The sequence below is a fragment of the Nicotiana tabacum genome, chromosome 23, assembly GCF_000715075.1.
Source record: "Nicotiana tabacum cultivar K326 chromosome 23, ASM71507v2, whole genome shotgun sequence".
Lineage (NCBI taxonomy): Eukaryota > Viridiplantae > Streptophyta > Magnoliopsida > Solanales > Solanaceae > Nicotiana > Nicotiana tabacum.
This window is the reverse complement of record NC_134102.1, coordinates 135,514,523-135,538,094: the sequence shown is the minus strand read 5'-3', so window position 1 is coordinate 135,538,094 and position 23,572 is coordinate 135,514,523. Positions and strand designations below refer to the sequence as shown.

General features: G+C 40.1%; 1 protein-coding gene across 1 annotated transcript; it reads left to right on the top strand.

Moving 5' to 3' along the window:
• The first annotated feature begins 18,463 nt into the window (after positions 1–18,463).
• On the top strand, positions 18,464–19,175 carry LOC107761318 (60S ribosomal protein L2, mitochondrial-like). The gene is given in 2 exon segments (NM_001324713.1): positions 18,464–18,539; positions 18,640–19,175. Coding segments are annotated over 2 exon segments (612 nt in total).
• Positions 19,176–23,572: the final 4,397 nt, after the last annotated feature.

Here is a 23,572-nt window from a genome sequence, read left to right as displayed (position 1 = left end):
TTGTTGACTTCAAAATTTTAAACAATTGTCTTTCTATTCTCTCACAGATGGTGAGGACACGCACGACTAGATCTGATGATCAAACACCCGCGCCCCCTGTTGGAGCCGCAAGAGGCCGGGGTCGGGGCAGAGGCTGAGCCAGAGGCCGAGGAAGACCACGTGGTGCAGCCAGAGCACTTGCACGAACTGCTGCACCAGAGCCACCAGTAGCTCCAGTTGGAGAGCAGGCACCTGAGACGCCTGTTACTACTCCTGCACTTCAGGAGACTCTTGCCCAGTTTTTGAGCATGTTTGGCACTTTAGCTCAGGGAGGATTAATTTCACTTGCTCCTGCCACATCTCAGGCTGGGGGAGGAGCGCAGACTCCCGCCGCCTGTACTCCAGAGCCACGTGCCCAAGTTGACCATGCCCCAGAGGTTATACCAGTGCAACCAGTTGTCCCAGTTCAGCCTGATATTAGGACAACAGTTTCAGAGGGGGAGCAGCTCAGGCTCGAGAGGTATAAGAAGTACCACCCTCCCACTTTCAGCGGTTTAGCTTCAGAGGATGCTCAGGGTTTTCTGGAGGAATGTCACTGTATCCTTCGTACTATGGGTATTGTGGATTCCAGTGGGGTTTCTTTCATGGCATTCCAGTTTAGAGGAGCAGCCTACCAGTGGTGGCGGGCATATGAGTTGGATAGTCCGGCTGAGGCAGCTTCACTTACTTGGACTCAATTTTCAGATATGTTCTTAAGGGAGTATGTTCCTCAGAGTCTTAGAGATGTATGGCGTGCAGAGTTTGAGCAGCTGCGTCAGGGTTCTATGACCGCTTCAGAATATGCCGTCCGATTCAGTGATTTGGCTAGGCATGCACCAGCCTTAGTTGCTACTGTTCAAGAGCGGGTTCGCAGATTTATTGAGGGTCTTCACCCTAGTATCAGATATAGTATGGCTCGAGAGCTAGAGATGGACATCACATACCAACAGGTGGTGTCAATTGCTAGAAGATTGGAAGGTATGCAGACTCGGGAGAGGGAAGAGAGGGAAGCTAAGAGACCCCGAGATTCTGGAACATATAATAATTCTCGTGCCCCAGTTGCAGCCCGTCATGGTAGAGGTTATGTGAGCCATCCTATTCATTCAGCACTTCTAGCTTCCAGTGGTATTTCGATTACTCCCAGGCCACAGGTTCCATATTCTACACCACCAGTGTCTTCTGTACCTCCTATACGAGGTGCTTTCAGCGGACAGTCTCAACAGCCACGTCCTCCGAGGGCTTGTTTTGAGTGTGGTGACACTCGTCATATCATGAGGGATTGCCCCATAATTAGGAGGGGTGCACCTCCACGGATTTCTCAGGCCCCACCTATTCCACAGGGTCCTCAGGCTTCTCAGGCCATGATTACTCCACCAGTTGCCACTCCACCTGTACATCCAGCTAGAGGTGGAGGTCGGGCAGGTAGAGGTTGCCCTAGAGGGGGAGGCCAGGCCAAATATTATGCCCTTCCTGCTAGGACAGATGCCGTTGCATCCGATTCTGTTATCACAGGTATTATTCCGGTCTGTCATAGAGATGCATCAGTTTTATTTGATCCAGGCTCCACTTATTCTTATGTGTCATCTTATTTTGTCCCATATTTGGGCGTATCACGTGATTACTTGAGTTCTTCTGTTTATGTATCTATACCCGTGGGTGAATCCATTATTATTGACCGTGTGTATCTGTCGTGTTTAATTGTTATCAATGGTTTTGAGACCAGAGCTGATTTATTATTGCTCAGTATGGTGGACTTCGATATTATTTTGGGCATGGACTGGTTGTCAACCTATAACGCTATTCTTGATTGTTATGCTAAGACAGTGACATTGGCTATGCCGGGTCTACCGCAGCTAGAGTGGAGAGGTACCTCAGATCAAGTTCCTAGCAGGGTTGTTTCATTTCTTAAAGCTCAACGAATAGTTGAAAAGGGGTGTGATGCGTATCTGGCCTATGTGAGAGATGTTAGTATTGATACTCCTACTATAGAGTCAGTTCCTGTAGTAAGGGATTTTCCTGATGTATTTCCAGCAGATCTTCCGGGTATGCCACCTGATAGGATATTGATTTTGGTATTGATCTATTACCGGGTACTCAGCCCATTTCTATTCCACCATACCGTATGGCCCCAGCAGAGTTGAAAAAATTAAAAGAACAGTTACAGGAATTGCTTGATAAGGGTTTCATTCGGCCTAGTGTATCGCCGTAAGGAGCTCCTATCTTATTTGTAAAGAGGAAGGATAGTTCTATGCGGATGTGTATTGATTATCGCCAGTTGAACAAGATTACAGTGAAGAACAAGTATCCATTGCCACGTATTGATGACTTATTTGATCAGCTTTAGAGTGCCAGGGTATTCTCAAAAATTGACTTGCGTTCAGGCTATCATCAGTTGAAGATTAGGGAGCCAGATATTCCGAAGACTGCTTTCAGGACTCGGTACGGTCATTACGAGTTCCTTGTGATGTCTTTTGGGCTGACCAACGCCCCAGCAACATTTATGCACTTAATGAATAGTGTATTTCAACCCTATCTTGATTCCTTCATTATTGTATTTATTGATGACATTCTGGTGTATTCCCGGAGTCGGGAAGATCATGAACAACACCTGAGGACTGTGCTTCAGATTTTGAGAGAAAGGAAGTTATATGCAAAATTTTCAAAGTGTGAATTCTGGCTTGATTCAGTGGGATTTTTGGGTCATATAGTTTCGTGCAAGGGGATCAAGATAGATCCAAAGAAGATTGAAGCAGTGCAGAGTTGGTCCAGACCGTCCTCAGTTACGGAAATTCGGAGTTTCCTTGGTTTGGCTGGGTATTATTGCCGATTTGTAAAGGGTTTCTCTTCTATTGCTGCATCTATGACCAAATTAACCCAGAAGGGTGCTCCGTTCAGGTGGACAGAGGAATGTGAGGAGAGCTTCCAAAAGCTCAAGACAGCTTTGACTAAAACCCGAGTATTGGTATTACCTATAGGTACAGGATCTTATACTGTGTATTGTGATGCATCGCGTATTGGTCTCGGCATAATGTTGATGCAAGACGGTAGGGTGATTGCCTACTCGTCCAGACAGTTAAAGGTGCATGAGAAGAATTATCCTGTACATGACCTGGAGTTAGCAGCTATTGTTCATGCCTTCAAAATTTGGTGGCATTATTTGTACGGTGTCCATTGTGAGATCTACACCGATCACCGGAGTCTACAATATCTGTTTAAATAGAAGGATCTTAACTTGCGGCAGCGGAGGTGGTTGGAGTTGCTTAAGGATTATGATATCACCATTCTCTATCATCCTGGGAAGGCCAATATGGTGGCCGATGCCTTGAGTCGTAAGGCGGAGAGTTTGGGCAGCTTAGCATATTTACAGGTAGCAGAGAGGCCTTTGGCCTTGGATGTTCAGGACTTGGCCAACCAGTTTGTTATATTGGATATTTTCGAGCCGAGTCGAGTTTTGGCTTGTGTGGTTTCTCAGTCTTCTCTTTATGATCGTATCAGGGAACGCCAGTATGATGACCCCCATCTGCTTGTCCTTAAGGATATAGTTCAGCACGGTGATGCCAAGGTAGTCACTATTGGGGATGACGATGTATTACGGATGCGGGGCAGGCTATGTGTGCCTAATGTGGATGGCTTTCGTGAGTTGATTCTCCAGGAGGCTCACAGTTCGCGGTACTCCATTCATCCGGGCTCTGCAAAGATGTATCAGGACTTGAGACAACACTATTGGTGGAGGCGGATGAAGAAAGACATAGTGAGGTATGTATCTCGGTGTCTAAATTGTCAACAAGTGAAATATGAGCATCAACGACCGGGTGGATTACTTCAGAAGTTAGAGATTCCAGAATAGAAATGGGAGCAGATCACTATGGATTTCGTTGTTGGGATCCCACGGACTAAGCGGAGGTTTAATGCAGTTTGGGTGATTATGGATAGGTTGACCAAATCAGCTCATTTCATTCCTATGATTACTACTTACTCTTCAGAGCAGTTGGCTCAGGTATATATTCGCGAGATTGTCAGTCTTCACGGTGTACCGGTATCTATCATCTCTGACCGAGGTACACAGTTTACCTCACGGTTTTGGAGGGCAGTACAGCGTGAGTTGGGTACTCGGGTAGAGTTGAGTACAACATTTCACCCTCAGACGGACGGGCAGTCCGAACACACTATTCAGATACTGGAGGATATGCTTCGGGCGTGTGTGATAGATTTTGGGGGTGCTTGGGATCAGTTCTTACCACTTGAGGAGTTTGCTTACAACAACAGTTACCAGTCAAGCATTCATATAGCTCCGTATGAGGCCTTGTATGGTAGGCGGTGCCGGTCTCCAGTGGGTTGGTTCGAACCAGGCGAGGCTAGACTTTTGGGTACAGACTTGGTTCAGGATGCCCTGGAAAATGTTAAGATGATTCAGGATCGACTTCGTATAGCCCAATCTAGACAGAAAAGTTATGCGGACCGGAAGGTTCGCGATGTTGCATTCATGGTTGGTGAGCGGGTATTGCTCCGGGTTTCGCCTATGAAGGGTGTGATGAGGTTCGGGAAGAAGGGCAAGTTGAGCCCTAGGTATATTGGGCCTTTTGAGATTCTTGAGAGAGTTGGAGAGGTGGCTTACAGACTTGCACTACCACCTAGTCTTTCTGCGGTTCATCTGGTATTCCATGTTTCTATGCTTCGAAAATATCACGACAATCCGTCTCATGTGTTAGACTTCAGTTCGGTTCAGTTGGACAATGATCTATCTTATGTTGAGGAACCAGTGGCTATTTTAGATAGACAGGTTCGAAAGCTGAGGTCAAAGAACATTGCTTCCGTGAAGGTTCAGTAGAAGGGTCATCCGGTCGAGGAGGCGACTTGGGAGGCTGAGCATGATATACGCAGCTGTTATCCACACTTATTCACCAGCTCAGGTACTTTTCTAACTCCGTTCGAGGACGAACGTCTGTTTTAGAGGTGGAGAATGTGATGACCCAAAATGTCATCTTTAAATTTAATGATTAATTATGTGATCTAAGCACTATTTATCATTACTCGACTTGCGTGTGCAGTCCGTAAAAAAAAAATTTAGGAAAGTTTTTAGGTGAAAAATGGATTAAAATGTGAATTAGATGCTTAAAACACAACTGAGTTGACTTTGGTCAACATTTTGAGCAAACGAACTCGGATCAGTATTTTGACAGTTCCGGTAGGTCCGTATCGTGAATTGGGACTTGGGCGTATGCCCGGAACCAAATTCCGAGGTCCCTAGCCCGAGATATGGAATTTTGATAAAAAAATTTAAAATTTAAGTTCAAATAGTGACCGGATATCGAATTATGTGCAAATGACCCCGGAATAGAATTTTGATGATTCCAACAACTCCATATGGTAATTTTGGACTTAGAAGCGTGATCAGAATTTTATTTGGAAGTCCGTAGTGGAATTAGGCTTGAAATGTCGAAAGTTGAATTTTTGGGAAGTTTGACCGAGGGGTTGACTTTTTGATATCGGGGTCGAAATCCGATTCTAAAATTTTTTATAGCTCCGTTATGTCATTTATAACTTGCGTGCAAAATTTGAGGTCAATCGGACTTGATTTGATAGGTTCCAGTATTGTTTATAGAAATTGAAAGTTTCAAAGTTCATTAGGCTTGAATCTATGTGTGATTCATGATTTTAGCGTTGTTTGATGTGATTTGAGGTTTCAAATAAGTTCGTATGATGTTTTAGGACTTGTTGGTGTATTGGGTTGAGGTACCGAGGGCTTCAGGTGAGTTTCGGATGGTTAACAGATCAAAATAGGACTTAAACAGCTGCTGCAAAAGCTGCTGCAATTTTTTGTTGGAAATGCTGCCATAATCGAACTTCCTGAGGATCGAAGGCAGGCTCGAGATCCATGATCGATGGCAGGCTCGAGAGCCATGATCGAATGCCATTGCTCGAAGGCCCAGGATCGAGAGCTATGACCAAGGCCAGTGATCGAAGGCCATAAAGATCGAAGCCATGATCGATAGCCAGGGTTGATGGCTGTGATCGAGCCCCAGGGTCGAGGGCCATGATCGAAGCTATGATCGAGGACCATGATCGGACTCCCCATGATCGGACTCCCATGATCGAGGTCCAGTATCGGACCCATGATCGGACCCCATGATCGAGGTCACCCTAGACAGATCTGTTAGATATAAAATCAGGGGGAGGGGGACTTCGTCCCATTCGCCATTTTTAACAACTTGGAGCTTGAGTAGAGGCGATTTTTGATATATCTTCAAGGAAAAACATTGGGATAAGTGTTCTTAACCCAATTTTGGTTAGATTACCCGAATCCACCACTGTTTTCAACATTTAATTGGTGATTTAAGTTGAAAAAATTTGAAAGCCCTCTTGGATAGATTTGAGGATTTGAGGGTCGAATCGTTATCGGAATTTAGTCATTTTGGTATGGTTAGACTCGCGGTTGAATGGGCGTTCATATTTCGTAACTTTCGCCGGATTCCTAGATTTGGGCCCCACGGACAAAGTTTTAGCTAATTTCGGATTTTATTAAAAAATATGTAATATTTTCTTATGGAATTGATTTTTATAATTTTTATTGACTGTATCAAATTAATTATGACTAGATACGAGTCGATCGGAGTCGAAAAATCGAGGAAAAAGCATAATACTTGATTAAATTGGAGCAAGTCGAGGTAAGTGACTTGTCTAGCCTTGTGTGGGGGAAATTTTTCGTAGAATTTATATTAATGTGATTATTGAAATGTGTTGAAAGTCATGTACACGAGGTGACGAGTGTGTACACGGGCTAAATGTGAAAGATTATATTTTTAAATTTTGTAGATCATTGTTGCGCAGTTATTAAATTATTTTATCTTGTTATATTCTTCATCATTAATCTGTGATATATATATTTTAGATTTTTTTACCTTTTTCCTGCTAATTGTTTTACCTGTTTAATTGAAACTTGGTTTCTTTTATACTGTGCATTATTTGAAGTTGATTTTCTTTAAATTAAATATTATTAATATGAAGTATTTGACATTTTTAAATTTGATATTGAAGCAACGTATTAAAAATTTAAAATATTATTTTCCTGAATTATTTATTCTTGAATATTTTCGTAAGTTTTTTTTTGGATTATTCTGGCATGAGCCGTGAGCTCTTTATTATTGAAAAATATTGTTGTTGATTTTTTTGTGAAAAATTGAAATATCTGGCACTTGAGGTGCAAATTATAATATATTGTGATATTAATACGCATGCGGTGGTATAAGGTCTGGGTGTTGAAACGCATGCGGTGAGATAAGGGTGGCTTGATACGCGTGGCTAGTAGGGGTGACTACTAGAAGTCATGCAGTGTGATAAGGGTGTCTAAAACGCGGGATGCTTTTTTTAAAAAAAAAAATAATTTCTTTAAATAAATTTTGAAGGCTCCCGCAGTGATATAAGGAAATGAGATATTGTGAAATTATTTATAATTTGGGACGACAAGGCGGTACCTCGGTAGTTCCCTTGTTGATATTGATTTATGGCCATAGTTACCTTCGATTAATTGTTGTGATTTTTATAAAGTTAAAGGAAATTCTGTGTTGATTCCACGAGATATTATTTGCAATTATTTGGTGTCATTAAATGTGACATACTATTTGATTCATTTCCAATGTCATTTTATTTTACTATATTGATAAATATTTTACCATGCCATTATTATATTCCAGTAGGGCCTCACCTGACCTCGTCACTACTCTACTGAGGTTAGGCTTGGCACTTATTGGGTACCGCTGTGGTGTACTCATACTACACTTCTGCACATCTTTTTATGCAGATTCAGGTATATTTTACCAGCCTAGACGTCAGTGAGTTACCTGCGCACGAATACTTCGAGGTATATCTGCCAGCGTCCGCAGACTCCGGAGTCCTCTTCTATCATTTATGTTGCTTTCTTATATTTTATTTAGACCTTGACATATAGAGATATTGAGAATAAATTCTTAGAAGCTTGTGATTTATTTCTACCGGGTTTTGGAAAATGAAATTGTTTGAATTATAGTTTATTACTTCATATATTTATTATTATTCCACATTGATAGGCTTACCTAGTCTTAGAGACTAGGTGCCATCATGACCTCATACGGAGGGAATTTGGGGTCGTGACATTTGTTGATTTTGAAACTTTTTCAAAATCCTTCTACTTCATAAGCAGAGCTTCTTTTTCTTTTTCGCGGAACACTTTTATCTCTCTGTTGTTTTCTTTGCTTCCCTAACTCTTTCCACAACAATGTCGGACCTACAATCAGATATCCATATGGAAGATTATTCTATTCCTCTAGACATTATTTTTCTTGACCAGGGGGAAGATGGCAGAGCCGTCATTGAGGAGAAAACTCTTCCTACTGTAGAGGAGATCGTACCTCGATACCTCGAGGCTAAACCCGATTTCAACAAGGTGCCGGAAGTGGTGACAGAGAGGTTTAAATCAATGATGATGGTTGAGCGATTAACCGAATTCAAGGCTAGGCTCGGCCTACCTGGTGACGTGGAGTTGGTCCCTGCGGACGACGATGAAGTGCAAGTCCATCGTCCTGGCTTCTGCGCCTTTTACTCATATCCGTTCATCATCGGCTATTTGTTCCCTTTGCTGCCGTTGATAGAAGAGTTATGCCGCTACTACAACGTGTTCCCGGTGTAGCTCGCCTCTTATATTTTTAAGGTAGTTATGATGTTGACAAAATTCGCTGAATTGGGCAACGTTGACATAACAGCGCACCACCTAATTCAACAGATGCTTCTGAGGTAATGTGGCCTATGTTTATGTGTGCGTGCATGCTTTTTCCCCTTTTTCTCCACCCACAAGCTAAAGTATTCTGTTTGCGCGTGCATGTTTTTCTTATTCTTACATAGCCATGATGACTGGACCAATTGACCTCCCACCAAAAAATAAAAGTAGAAAAGTTTGTGATAGAGGGGTTGAAACAGTGAATTTATTGGAGATAGGTTAAGAATTTGCTTTCCACTTTCCAGTATGCTGAAAAGCTTCAATTTTCAAAGAAAAATAACTTGTTAAACATTTCGCTAAAAGAAAGTAGGAATTTGAGGGCTAGAAATCCTCCTTTAGAGAAAGGAATCATATTATGGAGTAGATCTAGCTTTCTTCAGAGAGGGGGAATCATATTTTGGTGTAGGTTCTTAACTTTTTGGTATACTGCTTGTTTACAGAAGAATTTTCTATTATTAATAAGATTATTTACCTTGTAAAAGAAATGCTCCTTTAGAGAAGCATATGCTCTAAGGTAGAGCATCCCCTATTCATTGTTGATGCAATTTTACTTAAAGAACTCGTAAGTTGATCCATAAGGATGCCAAGAGACCTCTTCTCTTCCGGAAGATATGTACTTGTAGCTCTAAGCTTGGAAGGTTGCTCTATTTCTTGTGTAGAAAATAAGGTATAGATCTGTCTCATCTTTCCAATTGTACAATTCTTAAAGTTTCCAAGTTTTAGGCTTTGTTTCATTTTTCCATCTAAACCTCTAGGATTACAATTTTCCATCTTAAAAGTTCAACTCATTGTGCACTAACCACTTTCAAGGGGCAAACTGATCAGTATAGAAAATGAAAGAGAAAATAATTAAGTGGAATCAATTTTGTTGAGTTATATATTGTTCCACATACTCTCTTTATGAACATGCGTCTTTGTAAGGGCATCTGAAATGATTTATAAAAGTTTTGAACTACATCCATTGTCTAAAAGTGTTGGGTTGGATACTCATATTGTTCCATGCAGTGTCAAAATTAACTTTTGAGACGCTCATTTTTGCACGTGCATGTATACAATTGTATCCGAGTGTGAACTTCAATATTGTGAAGTCCACATAAGAACCTCAAAATTGGGTTCCACATGTTGGAGGAAGTTGAAGTATATGATATCCCACATCGGGTACATTAGGGAACTCTTAAGAGTTTATAAAGGTCTTGGTCTACTCTCCTATCATTACCTTAATATTTTTAGTTGGGTACCTACTGCCTAGATTTTCCACAAGCTCGTCAAAACATTAAAAGAAATGAAACACCCCCCGCTCCCCCAAAAAAGGAAATGGACAAAAAATATTACTATTACAAATTGTGTGTAGTTATCATGGAAAACCAAATTCTTAAACTTCATTAATTAAGGGGTGGAGAGTCTTCATTAAGACGTGAACCTGGCCTAGGAGAATTGGAAAGGAATGGCCATGGAAAATTCAGTGGAAGAAAAAAGCCCTTGGGAAAGTATCTTATTTTGGTTGCATGAAGTTCGTTAAACACAAGAATACTTAAGAAGAAGGGGGCTGAATGATACAAAACACCTATCTTTGCATAGCGGAGTTGAAAGGGAGCTATAGTATATGATCTTGTTTTAAAAGATATGGTGTTCTCTTTGAGCTTAGGTGATGATGCAGCTAATTGTTTGACAAAAAAATATAGATCTTGGTTCAAATAATTAAATTTATATAAATGAGGGTTAATCTTAGCTAACGATAATATCCCTAAGATGGAGTTATTAAAAAAGCAATAAACAATGTGCGGATATAGTCGGACAATGACGATAACATGCAATAAATATTCCAGAAATCAAAGATAATATTGTAGCATTCAATATCAATGAATAGCAATAAATGTCATTCAAGTAACTAAAATGAATGAGTCACCTAAGAGAGGATGGAATAAAGTGAATGTTCTTTCTAACAATGATAAATGATGGACAACCCCTTGAATATTTGAGTTATTCTCGGATCTGGTGGAAAAGTGTAGACAAGAATCTCAGTGAAAAGGAAATGTTTGTATCTTAGCAATGGGATCTGATTCTCTTTCTCAAGTCAAAGTGTATTTTTTACAAAATGAATATCACATATCCCCTATCATTATGTCTTTTTCTATTTATAGGGAACATGTTCCTAAAAGGAAAACCCTAATAGTACAAATGCAGAGCAAATCCACTAAAATATTCTCTCTAATGTCTTATCTTGAAAACTAGCCTTTATACTTCTGTCAAGAGTCCTCGACCTCAGCCCTGGTCCTTGTTGATTCCTCGACCACGGCCTTTGCTGATAATTAGATTACTTCGCACGCGGTATCCCAAGAATGCTTTACTAGCACCGTTGTTGACTTAAGATGGATTTTGACCCATACAATTAGTCCATTCGCTTATCGAGGTCATTCCTGCGGACGAGGTCGGTGAGTGGACAATGCTATTCATGAAACAATTCTTCCGTATTGTCTGGAGCCGTGGTCATGGAGACAAGGCTACGTGGCCTTCTGAGGTCCGCATATTTTGATTTTTTTTTAATTTTCTAGGAAGTTTGTTGGAGCCGTTTGGGCCAAGTGAAAAGGTGATGTCATGACATCATGTGTCATAATTATGCTGTTTCCCGACCCATTGTATCGATTTGGGTGTGACCTTTGATTAGCTCTGTTGCTTCAATTTTTGTGTTAATCATGGCCTGCCGTTTCGATTCTGGTGCCTCTCAACCTTATAAATAGGGGAAAATTTGTCAAGTTTGAAACTTTTTTCCCAACTCTCTCATTTCTTTAAGCAGTAGCCTCTCAATTGTCTTCTTTGCTGAACTCTTTGAACCCTTTTGTTTCAGCGATTCTCATTATTCTTCACTCCTTCTTGCTTGTTAATCTCCTTCCTTTATTTGAATCATGTCTACATTACCTTCTGAGACTGGGGAGGGGAGTCACGTTGCCCCCTTGGCAATGGTGTTCCCTTCTCGTGGGGAGTGTTTCTATCGCCGTTGAGGATGAAACTTTCCCGTCGGTGGAGGAAATAGTACCACACAACCCTGAGTCTAGATCCGACTTTACCAAAGCCCCTGAGGCCGTACGTGGTGATTTTCGATCAATGATGACGGTAAAGTAGTTGGTGGAGCTTAAGGCCAAATTCGGTCTTGCCGCTCATGTCGAGTAGATTCCCGCTGTGGGAAATTCGGCCTGTGCCCTCTACGCTTACCCTTTCCAAGTCGGCTATTCCCTTCCTCTCCTACCGTTGGTTGAGGAGTTCTGTCGTTACTATGGCGTTTGCCCAACTCAGCTTGCGCTGTATGTTTATAAACTTATAAATATGCTTACCAAATTTGTCGAGCTAGCCGGGGTCGAGTTGACACTTCGACACTTAATACATATGTTCGCCCTTAACTTTTATAGGGGAAGATGTTGAATCTTCGCCACCGAGGGGGCAAGTTCTTGGTGATGAAGATGGACGACAAATCTAGCTGTCAATTCTGGTTCAACTTCTTTTTTGTCAGAACCGACCAATGCGTTGTTCTTTACGTATGCTGAATATCCCCCATGGTGTTGGAAATTTAATTACTTGATATAGGCTGGATGGGATGGCTCTCATGGGGTGTATCCATAGTCGTCCCACTATGGCGTTGTACGTAGTGGCCTGGTCCATGATGTGGAATGTCGTCTCCAGAGTCACACTGTCGGCCAAGACGGGGAGTGTGATTTCCCCGGATGTTCGCTCAACTGCATTATAATAATCGATTAGCGTGATGCAGAGCGACACTATCTTCTCCTCGAGCCTTATTTGGGTAAGGACTCGGGGGTGGATAATGCATGCACCGCTTCTATAGTCTACCATGATGCATTTGGCATCAGTATCTAAAATGCATAAAGTAATAACGAGGGCATCATTTTGAGGGAAAGTTAAACCATCGGCATCCGACTCGTCTAAGATGATACTTTCTTCGAGTCCGTCGTACCGTTTGCGGGGTGATAGAACGCTTGAGTTTGTGAGTGGTAGTGAACTTCACGTCATTCATAGAGGCATCATTGCTGCCGCCGATGATCATGTTGATGGTACGAGCTGGCGATGGCAGCTTCGACGGGCCTTGATGTTCGACGCTGGAGAAGTTGGTCCTCCCCTTATCGCTTAACAACTATTTGAGGTGCCCTTGCCGTAAAATGTTTACGACCTCCTGTCTGAGGGCGATGCAATCTTCTGTTTTGTGCTCGCGTTCCCGGTGAAACTCACAGAGAGCGTCAGACTTTCTGGTGTTTGGGTCTGATCTCATCTTCGGCAGCCACTTCACTTTTGTTCCGAGTTTCTCAAAAGCGTAGACTATTTCTGTAGGCGACACACAAAAAATGTGAGCAGATAATAAAGGAGGCATACCTATTTCGTTCTGATGAGTCCCTGTCCTCGGCCTGGACGAGCCTTCTTCATAGTGGAGGGAGGGTGTGACGGCCCCCTGACATATGATTGGTGCCCTTCCCTGTTAGGTCGCTGAATCGGATGATCTCTTCTGGTACTATCTCATCATTCTTTTCTGGATTTGGCTTGTACCGAGGTTAGCCGGTGAGTTGGTCCGTTAAGATCGTCCTCGTCTGCTGGGACCTCGGCACAATAAGCATTGTGGATTTCATCCCAAGTGGTTGGAGGATATTTCATCAATCGGCTCAACGGTTTTCTAGTTGCCCTCTCTACTCAACCCGTTCTGAAAAGTTGCGACCGCCATCCCTTCGGATACATTTGGCAGAGTCATCCTTACTATGTTGAATCGGGCGAGGAAGTCCCTTAGTCCCTCTCCCAAGGACTGCTTAATAGCAAATATGTCGTTTACTCTCGCCTCGGCCTTCTTGCCTCCAGCATGGGCGATTACGAACTTATCGACCATTTTTTTGAAAGTTTCTATGGAGCGGGCTGGTAGCTGCGAATACCATGTTAATGCCCATCCCGTGAGGGTTTCTCCAAATTTCTTCAGCAAAATGAAGGATACTTGTTCCTTGGCGAGGTCGTTGCCTTTCACGGTGATGACGTAGTAAGTCACATAATGTTCAGGATTGGTCATTCTGTCGTATATCCTGAGGTAGGGCATCATTTTGAAGGTTTTTGGTATGGCATGCAGGGCTGCATCATCGATGTACGACAGCTCTACGAACCTACCGGTCCCTTTTTGGGAGCAGCTTAGGAGCGCCCGGTATCTTTTCAACTCGTTCTTGGTGTTCTTTCATCTGGTCTCCGAGCGCCTTGTTTTCAATCTCCATTTCTTTCATCCTCTTTAGAATGGCAGCGACGACGTTGTCACCTGCACTATCAGTAACATTATGAGTTATACCTGTCATTGGAGCAAGGGGTCAGTTGCACTGATCGTCTGTTTGTTTTATCGTGCAAGCCTTTGCGATTTCTGCAGTCATGCCTGGAGCGGGTTTGTTGAGGACGCTTGCTAGCGTGTCGGTCAGCCATGCCTCGAGGAGTTTTTTCATAGCTGGGGGCGTCCCTTCCTCCGTAGACGTGGAGGCCCCTTTTCCGCTGGGTTTTGTTATGCTGCAGTGTGGGGGTGGTGATCTCTCTCGCCTAGGGGACGCGTCGGGTGTCATGCCCTCATCTACTATTTCACAGCTTTTGTTGATAACATTCATGAGGTTGGTTGGGAAGTCACTTGTTATTTTTGTCCTTTCTCCTTGGCTGCCTTCCATGTAGGGTTTTGTATACACAAAGAAATGAGATCTCAGAGTTCTTTGACGCTAGTGACTTGCGTTAATTGTAGATCTAGAGGAAACTAAAAATTTAACTAAGAAATTCCCACAGACGGCGCCAAATTATTTGACAAAAAAATATAGATATTGGTTCAAATAATTAAATTTATATAAATGAGGGTTAATCTTAGCTAACGATAATATCCCTAAGACGGAATTCTTAAAAAAGCAACAAACACTGTACGGATATAGTCGGTCAATGGTGATAGTATGCAATAAATATTCCGAAAATCAAAGACAATAGTGTAGCATTCAATATCAATGAATAACAATAAATGACATTTAAGTAAATAAAATGAATGAGTCACCCAAGAAAGGGTGGAATAAGTAAATGTTCTTTTTGACAATGATGAATGATGGATAACCCCTTGAATATTTGAGTTATTCTAGGATCTGGTGGAAAAGTGTAAACAAGAATCTGAGTGAAAAGGTAATATTTGTATGTTAGCAATGAGATCCTATTCTCTTTCTCAAGTCAAAGTGTATTTTTTACAAAATGAATATCACATGTCCCCTATCATTATGTCTTTTTCTATTTATAGGGAACATGTTCCTAAAAGGAAAACTCTAATAGTATAAATGCAGAGAATATCCACAAGAATATTCTCTCTAATGTCCTATCTTGAAAACTAGCCGTTATACTTCTGTTAAGAGTCCTCGACCTCGGCCCTGGTCCTTGTTGATTCCTCGACCACGGCCTTTGCTGATAATTAGATTATTTCGGCACTCGGTGTCCTAAGAATGCTTTACTAGCACTGTTTTTTTATTTAAGATGGATTTTGACCCATACATTAGTGCGCGTCTATTTGCTGGTTGAAAAATCATCAGCTCATTTTATATGAGTGATTGACTGTACACAGAGTTAAGATGTTAAATTAGCGTATATTCTATTTTAGTACTAATGGAAGATGGTATGAAAATAATTGTCGAAATGTTGATTTGATAAAGAGGATATCGCATCAAACTTATAGTTGTTAAAGGTGTATTGAAATGGAATGATGACAGGCATTTTGAGACGTTCCAAAATGCAAAGAGAGTGATATAAATTGGGATTGGGAGGGAGTACATATTTTTAAATTTTTGGGCATCAGATGCCAAGAACTTTCTAGGAGAAGTCTTTTGGAGCTGGTTTGGGAAGAAGACTTCAAAACAACTGCTGAAAGCATGATTCACAATTCCGGTCGGCATTGGAAGGAAGGAAAGGAATCTCAAATGTTTGAAAGAAAATCTTAAGCTCTTTGTCAGACTACCTGAGCTTTTTGTAGATCGTGTTCATGAACTTTTGATTTCATTGTCTCAATGCAGGGGTAAGCCTGACTTGTTCATAACTTACAGCAGTTCCTTAGTGCTAAAGTTGTGAATACAAAGTTATCTTTTTTAAAAGACAAGGTGTAGAGAGTCGCCAAGATTGCGCCCCCTTCTTCTGCCAATATGTTGCAGATTACTCTTCGAGATGAATGCCAAACAATTTATGAAATAACGATAAGAATAGCATGGATCCAAGATCAAATTGTAAAGCTTAATGAGCGTTTGCCACAAACAGAAATGAGCATCGGCTGCTCATGTGCATTTAGTGAACCTGGTAAGAGGTTGATGCTTGATCTTCAAAAGCCCATCCCCTAGGCCTTCTACAGTCCTTTAACAATGTGGGCTAATGGTCAATGAAGTAAGTGCAAACCTGGGAGAGCAGGGTTCAAATGTCAGTAGAGACAAAATACTAGGTGAAATTCTTCTCATCTGCCTAAGCCTTGGTGGGTAGAGTTACCCGATTCCTGTGTTGGTGGAAGGTAACATTTACTTGGTGGAATAGTCAAGATGCGGACACCAACATTTGTTAAAAATAAAGAAAGGAGAGATTGGTGATAAGATTCTGCACTCCTAACTATAGAAGGATGTGCTCTTTTTTGTTGTATTCTATCAGTACCTTCTTGGTACCTTTTCAATAAAATCTTTATCTTTCCATTAAAAAAAGAAAAGAAAAAAGGAGACTGGTGATAAGATTCATCTGGTACAACTCAAGTTAACTGTTGAGTGCCAATGTGGCATGGAAGACATTAGAGGGATCATCCTCTTTGCTCATGGCAATATCTTTTGGACTCAAAAACATCCATGTTCTTTTAGCCCCTGCAGAATAGGGCCGATAAAGATCATATTTGGTGAAGAATCTGAGTCAAGTTCAGAGGACGATAATAATGACAGGCATCGGAAAAGGAATAACAGACACAGACATTCACGGAAGAAAAAGCATTCTGAGTCAAGTTCAGAGGACGATGATAATGACCGGCATCGAAAAAGGAGTAACAGACACAGACGTTCACGGTATCTATGCAAAGTTTTCATCTTGTGTGGCTATCAAATTGGGATTCTTTGGCTTCCCTTTTTAGGTTACCAGCCTCTATGCTTCTCCTAATTGCAGAGTGAATGCAAATTTATGGAGAAAAGGCCCAAAACAGTTGGGCATCTTTGGACTTGGGTTTAAAATAGTCCTATGAAGCACTAATATTCCATATTCTTTGATAAAGTGGTGCAGTTTCAGTCTTGAACCAAACCACCGTGAGAATTCTAACGAAAGCCACATCTCGCATGAGCCTCGATCATGTGTTTTTTCTTTCAAAAACAACAGAATTCTCTCAGCATCGTTGAACAAAAACCATCGAGCTTGTTCCCTATTTTCCCCAAATTTTTAGAACCATAGCTTGCAAATTGGTGAGACCTAAACGGGAAATCAGGTGCGATCACAAGATTTTAGTTGAAGAAAAACGAAGAGAGCGAAATCTTGTGTGTGGAATTGCAACAATTGTGGCCAATTTTTCTCCGAAAAAAGATCTTGCTTCGCTGCTGGAGAGAACGAAAATTGAGTTCTTTCGGTTGAAAGATTCATTTCATGGAAATTATTAAAACAATCTGGAGAACTACTCAATCTTCATTTGAAACGTGTTTGTAGACTAAATTTCTGGTTGAAAATATCATACAGTTGTTTTCTTTAAAGCTTTCTGCCTTTGCTAGTTTCCTGCAAGTTCTTGGAGACCAATACTTAGATGAAATTGATTCTAGTTTAGAGGTCTGGCCTCCTTAGAATTCTCACGCAGTTTAGTTAAAAATATGGACCATTATGTAATAGGATTATTATTTTAAAGATACCGGATTGTTTTGGATTTTTTCTCCAACTTTATGATAGTCCGGCATCAAATTTTAAAGCATGCTATTTCAGCAAGTTTTGGTAATTGTCAGGATTTTACCACGAGTTTTAATGGATCACCAAAATCCTTTTTTGCATTGTCGCTGAATTCTCGGCGCTTCAAAATTCTGGTGTCGCTAAGATTGCTTCCCAAAAATCCGATCACCGCACTTCAAAATTTTGGCTGGAGCCTATTTTCTCAAGACTTATGTAACAAGATTAAAATTTCAATGGTGATTCTAAAAAGATCCTCGTAATTTTTTGATTTGAAAATAGTATACTTGACCCATAATTTCAAAAGTAGATTGATTTTATTAAGTTTAAATATTAGATCCTCTTCTGTATATACACACTAATGCATTTATCTTTTGAAATGCAGACTTATCATATAAATAACAAAGATTTTCCAAAGAGAGAATTAAATTGAACCTTTTTGGATAAGTCTGTCAAAGCACATTACTATCACTAGTTGAGGACAAATTTAATTGGAAAAATTGCATTAAAATTGTTTGAGCTTGTGTTTTTTGATTGGATCTTTTGTATCTTTTCTAAAAAATTAGAAAGCAGACTCTTGCATTGTGATTCATCAAAAGGGCAGGTTAATAGAATTTATACATACAAATACAAAGTGAAATAAAAAACAACAGAGAAAGTAAACGAGAGAGGGAGACTAGAGCTACTGTATACAGCTTCATTTAACGACACCGTTTTATCTCCAGACACTCAAATTTTCTCTTAAACCCTACTCCTCTCATTACACACAAAACTTCCAAAAAAATGGCTCTCTTCAGAGCTCGAATTGCTGCTTCTTCTTCTCTTCTCAGCAATGCCATCCACCGCTCTTTCTCTACCAGTAAACTCTCTCTCTCTCTCTCTCTATTGAATTTCATATCTCTCTAAATCAATACAAAATCTCTACAATTTAACCTCTCTTTTTTTGTTACAATTTACAGGTCCATTTGAAGCATTGGCGTCCAAAATGAAACCGTCAAAGGAGCTGGAATCAATGATGAGCCAATTCAGTCTAGACATCAGTTCCCAAATCGGAAGTTGCATGCCATTAGGCATGATGCGAATTGGAACCCTAATTCACAATATCGAGATCCGACCCGGACAAGGCGGAAAACTAGTTCGTTCAGCTGGTACGTCCGCGAAAATCCTAACCGAACCCAGCGCTTCAACTAAGTACTGCGAAGTGAAGTTACCGTCCGGTGTGAAGAAATTGATTGACGTTAAATGTAGGGCTACGATAGGGCAAGTATCTAACCCGGAACACGGGACGAAGAAGTTAAGGAAGGCGGGACATGCCAGGTGGCTAGGACGGAGACCGACAGTTCGAGGTGTGGCGATGAACCCGGTGGATCATCCACATGGGGGTGGTGAAGGGAGGAGTAAGAGTAGTGGAAGTCATGGCAGGGTTTCGTTGACTCCTTGGGGTAAACCTACTAAATCTGGGTATAAAACTGGGCCTCTTAAGAGAAAAAAGTAGGTCTCTTTTGGGTAATTTGATGGATATTTGTTTGTTTAAGATTATTATGTTTTTGGATGAAGTTTATGGAGAGATAATAATATTAGCAAATCAAGTTTGAAACTTGTTTATCAAAGAGCCGATTTGAGCATTATAGGTTTGAGTTCATTATTCTACCACAACTTATTTGATTTACTACATTCGAACTATATTATTTGTACTTATTTAGTGCACTTTTTAACACATACCGGGTATGAGCCAAAGTAGGTTAGATGATTGCATTTTTTAAGACTCTAAACTCGGTTAGATGATTGCATTTCATTTGCTTTATGTTTTCTTTCTCCATGCCAGTATTATAGTATAGTTCTTATTTTCTTAAATGTGGAGTATAACTTGGATATCGTTGATTCTTGCTCTGCATTTGTGGAAGCAAAGGTATGGTGATATCTTTCCCTATTATCGTCTATTCTGTCTTAGGCATGCGCACATGAATGTATTATTATTTCTAATGTTGCTTTTCCTTTCCATAGCCTCTGATAGTGAAGTTTTTGTGTAAGTTGCACGCTTATTGTTTCCAACATAATTTTGAGTTTCTTGAGTAGTTATTGAGTTGATGATGGGACAATCTGTCATATCATATTTATGCTTTTCCTGCAATAAATTGAGTTTTGTTTTTTCTCTGAGTTTTTCTTGGTATAGTCTTACCTCGTCTTCTTGTATTTCCCTGATGTTTTACATAAATTACTTTTCGATTCCATTCCTCAACTAGATTGGGTAATTGAGCCGTACCTGTTGTTTCTGTTGTTGTACTTTTTGCTTCCATTAAAATGATCTTGCTCAGAAAGTCGGGGCTTTCTCACATGCTGTGTTGTGGTCTTGAAGAATTGAATTTGTTTAGGTTTGGGAGGTGCAGCGATTTACCTCATGAAGGCATAATAAATGGCTAATTCAATACAAAGTCTCTTATGCTTGATGACATGCTTGCATTTGTTTTCTTGGACCCTAGAGATATTATGTTCGTAGCTGTGTTGTTTTGTGCTTTTCCGTTATGACAAGAGAAAAGTTGAACTGGTCTATGGTTGTGTTGTCATACAGTATACAAGTGTTGTGAATAACATCAGATTTGACTCTTTGATATCTGAAATTTTAGATAAGTGGGTAATCAACATGATGGAAGTGTTGAGACGGGTATTGACTCTTGGAATGCCATCAAGATATTTGATATGCTAGTCAATTAAAGAATTTGGCTTTGCGCATGTGTTGTTTGCTTAAGATGTTTACATAAATGAATTTCTTCTCACTGGAACCACTTTTTTACATGGTATAAGACATATGTTTTCCCCCCTTTATGGTAAACTTAACATTTGACTCTTTTCTTGTCACATTTGAGTTTGATAGAGCGTCTCTAGCTATAACTTTTAGTTCCAAGTTAACTATGAGTTCAAGGACAACCGCAGGCGGCTGTTCTTGGCGTATAGTGCTGGCTTGTTACGATAAGTCCATGTGCAGACATACTTAGTGCTAAATAAATTATGTATACTTGCGATAAGATTGAGTCCACTTTGTACATTTGCTGAGCAGACCACTCAGGCATTTTAGAAAAGGAGAATAAGGTACCTAAGGTGTAACTTAGTGGTTAATGAAGTTGGTGTAAACCTTGGAGACCAGGGTTCAAATCCCTACCAGATAGTAAACATTAGGTGATTATTTCTCATATGTCTAAGCCTTAGGGGATAGAGTTGCTCGATACCTGTGTGGGTGGGAGGTAGCAGGTTTAGAAGAAAACAATGCTGGAGCAAGATCAACCATACCTATCAGAATAAATATTGAGTCATTGAATTGTGATCAACAACCTTCCTCAAATTCAAGTTGACATTTTGAGGTTGAGGGAGGATGTTGATCAATATTTGATGTGCAAGCTCAAGATATAGATCGAAGGCCCAAGAGCTTGACCAAAAATTCTAAACATTTAGTGACTGCGCCAGTTGATTCTATTGGCTATGATATTTACTCCAGATTAAGTATTCTCTTCTCTTTAGTTGTAACAGGCCATTAAACTGTCTAGTTAACTTGCTAAGCTTTAGGCTAAGTGCTATTTGGACGTATTGGTGCACTATCAAGAGACTGGAGATGCTACTGAACTGTTTCAATTAGAAATGATAATATGAGGAATGTACCTTGTATAGTTACTGGGAGGAGAGGGTGTACGAGCGGTCATTTTTCAATTTAAAGAGGATTAAGACACTAACTCTTTGTTCTGCATTGCAATACAATACTATGGGTTTTTCCTCCCTCCTCAGCCTCTATTTTCTGCTAATTTTTCCAAAGTGTTTACATTTTTTTCAGTATCCAAATTATTAGTGCTTCAAAGCTGCTCACCTTTTGCAAGGTGCAGGAGGTTCTTGTTTCTACTCAATATTTTCTTTTTCAAATTTCTGCGTGGAGTTCTTCAAACTTATTCATGATACACTGCAGTGCAGCCAGTTCAAACAGAACACAACAGGCACTTATAACATAATATTCCATAATGATCTTAAGGTATTTTTGTTTTCTTAAATGACGAGGCTAGATTTCTCACTTCTGCTATAGTAACGCCCTCTGTCTAACATTTTCTTGAAAGCAACAGCGCATAATCTAACATTTGAACTCTTAAAAGTAAATTATCTGCTTGTATATACATTTAATTTCGAAGGATTACTTGGGGAAAATGGATGTAATCCATGTTCGTGAATGAGAGTTTCTTTAGTACATGTTTTTTGCAGAGAGAGCATATATATTGAGTTGAAGTCAGGAAAAGGGCTTGTTTATAAAAATAGATACACATCGTATCTTATTGTTGCGAGACTTGACTTGCCCACAACTTGATGTCTTGCTAAATTAACAACCCAAAAAGAAAAACGAAGACAGCAAATTTGTGTATAGAACCTTCGTTCTCCTATTGTTGCAACTAAACGGTCCTAAAAGGCTAAAAGCCTATGCAATCCTTTGGATTGATGCAATAGGAAGTGATGTATCTGATTAATGCTATAAACAGACAGTCGTTTATTCCTAGGCAAATCAACCAACTAGTTAAGAAAATTTCTGTCTTCATTGAGGCTGTCACCTTTCTCGGTAAGGAAAGTAGAGGTTTTCACATGCAAGTCTCAATTGACAAGTAAATCAGAGCTAGAAAGAAATTTTCTGATATATAGTTTTGTTACTATATGGTATGTCTAACTTGTCCTTTTTGTCTTATATACTTTCCAAGTGTATTATAAGGCATCCCAATATGAATTTTGCCTAAGGGAATGCCCCAAACTAGTAATTGCTCAGGATAAGGACATTAGTTGTCCCAATCCTCAATGTATTTACCTTTTGGATTCTAATATATAGATTGAGGTCCAGTCTAAAACTCACACCATATTGGTGATTTTTTAACTTAATAAAAAAAAACTTGAATATTACATGAAGGATGTGAAAAAGTGTACTATTATCTCGACAATATTGAGTCAAATTAATATCTATGGTGAATCTCCTCGATAAATAATTAAACATTTAGTTGGATCGCCAAATCTCTATGAAATACAACTCTTTTATCATTTTCTAGCAAAGACAAAATACATCGACAATCACTTTAATTTGTCCACAGTTTTCATATTTTATGTCAAGTTTGTTCCATTCGAACACTTTAACCATGTTTTTGCTGTGTTATTTAGACATAAAAAGCTAACATGGCAAGGTAAGTGTTACTCACATTTGTCGAAAACATGAAGTACTCGATAACGAACTCTTCGTACTTCTTGCTGGAAAATGTAATTTTTGCTGGTCTGATATCAAATCCAAAATTTGCTATCAATTAAAATGTTGGAGCTGATTTAGTTTCCAATTTCACGGGCTATTGAATTCGCTTCGAACAAGTGAAGGTGAATCGAAGTGTTCCTGGTGGTTTTACAGCTCGTTGACTGGTGGTATTAAAATTTTGATTTCGTCACCGATGGAGTGAAGCATCTTCGAGGAATCATTCCTAGTATTATTGACTATCTTATAAACTGTAAGTAACCATTTTACTGTTGGAAATGTCAGCTCCGACATTATATTGAACACCGACAAAGCTTCAATTGGCCGGAAATGGAGTTCCGGCGGTCCAAATCGAAAAAAATCCAATGCGAAAAGCTTTTCTGCTGTCATGGCGAATGTGTCTAAGCTTTCTCCCACTTACTTCATCCAGCCAAACTCCATGATAATGCAAAAAGAAATTTCAGCTGTTCCGAGCATACAAGTTATTCGACAAAATGACACAGTGAATTCCCACCAGTTATATAGCAACAAATTGGTGCTAAAGGACTTCAGAACTCATCTAAAGTCGTAAATTTCACAATCATATAACTACAACTTTTTTTCACGTAACTTAGTTTTTTCACGCAAAAATAATATAACTA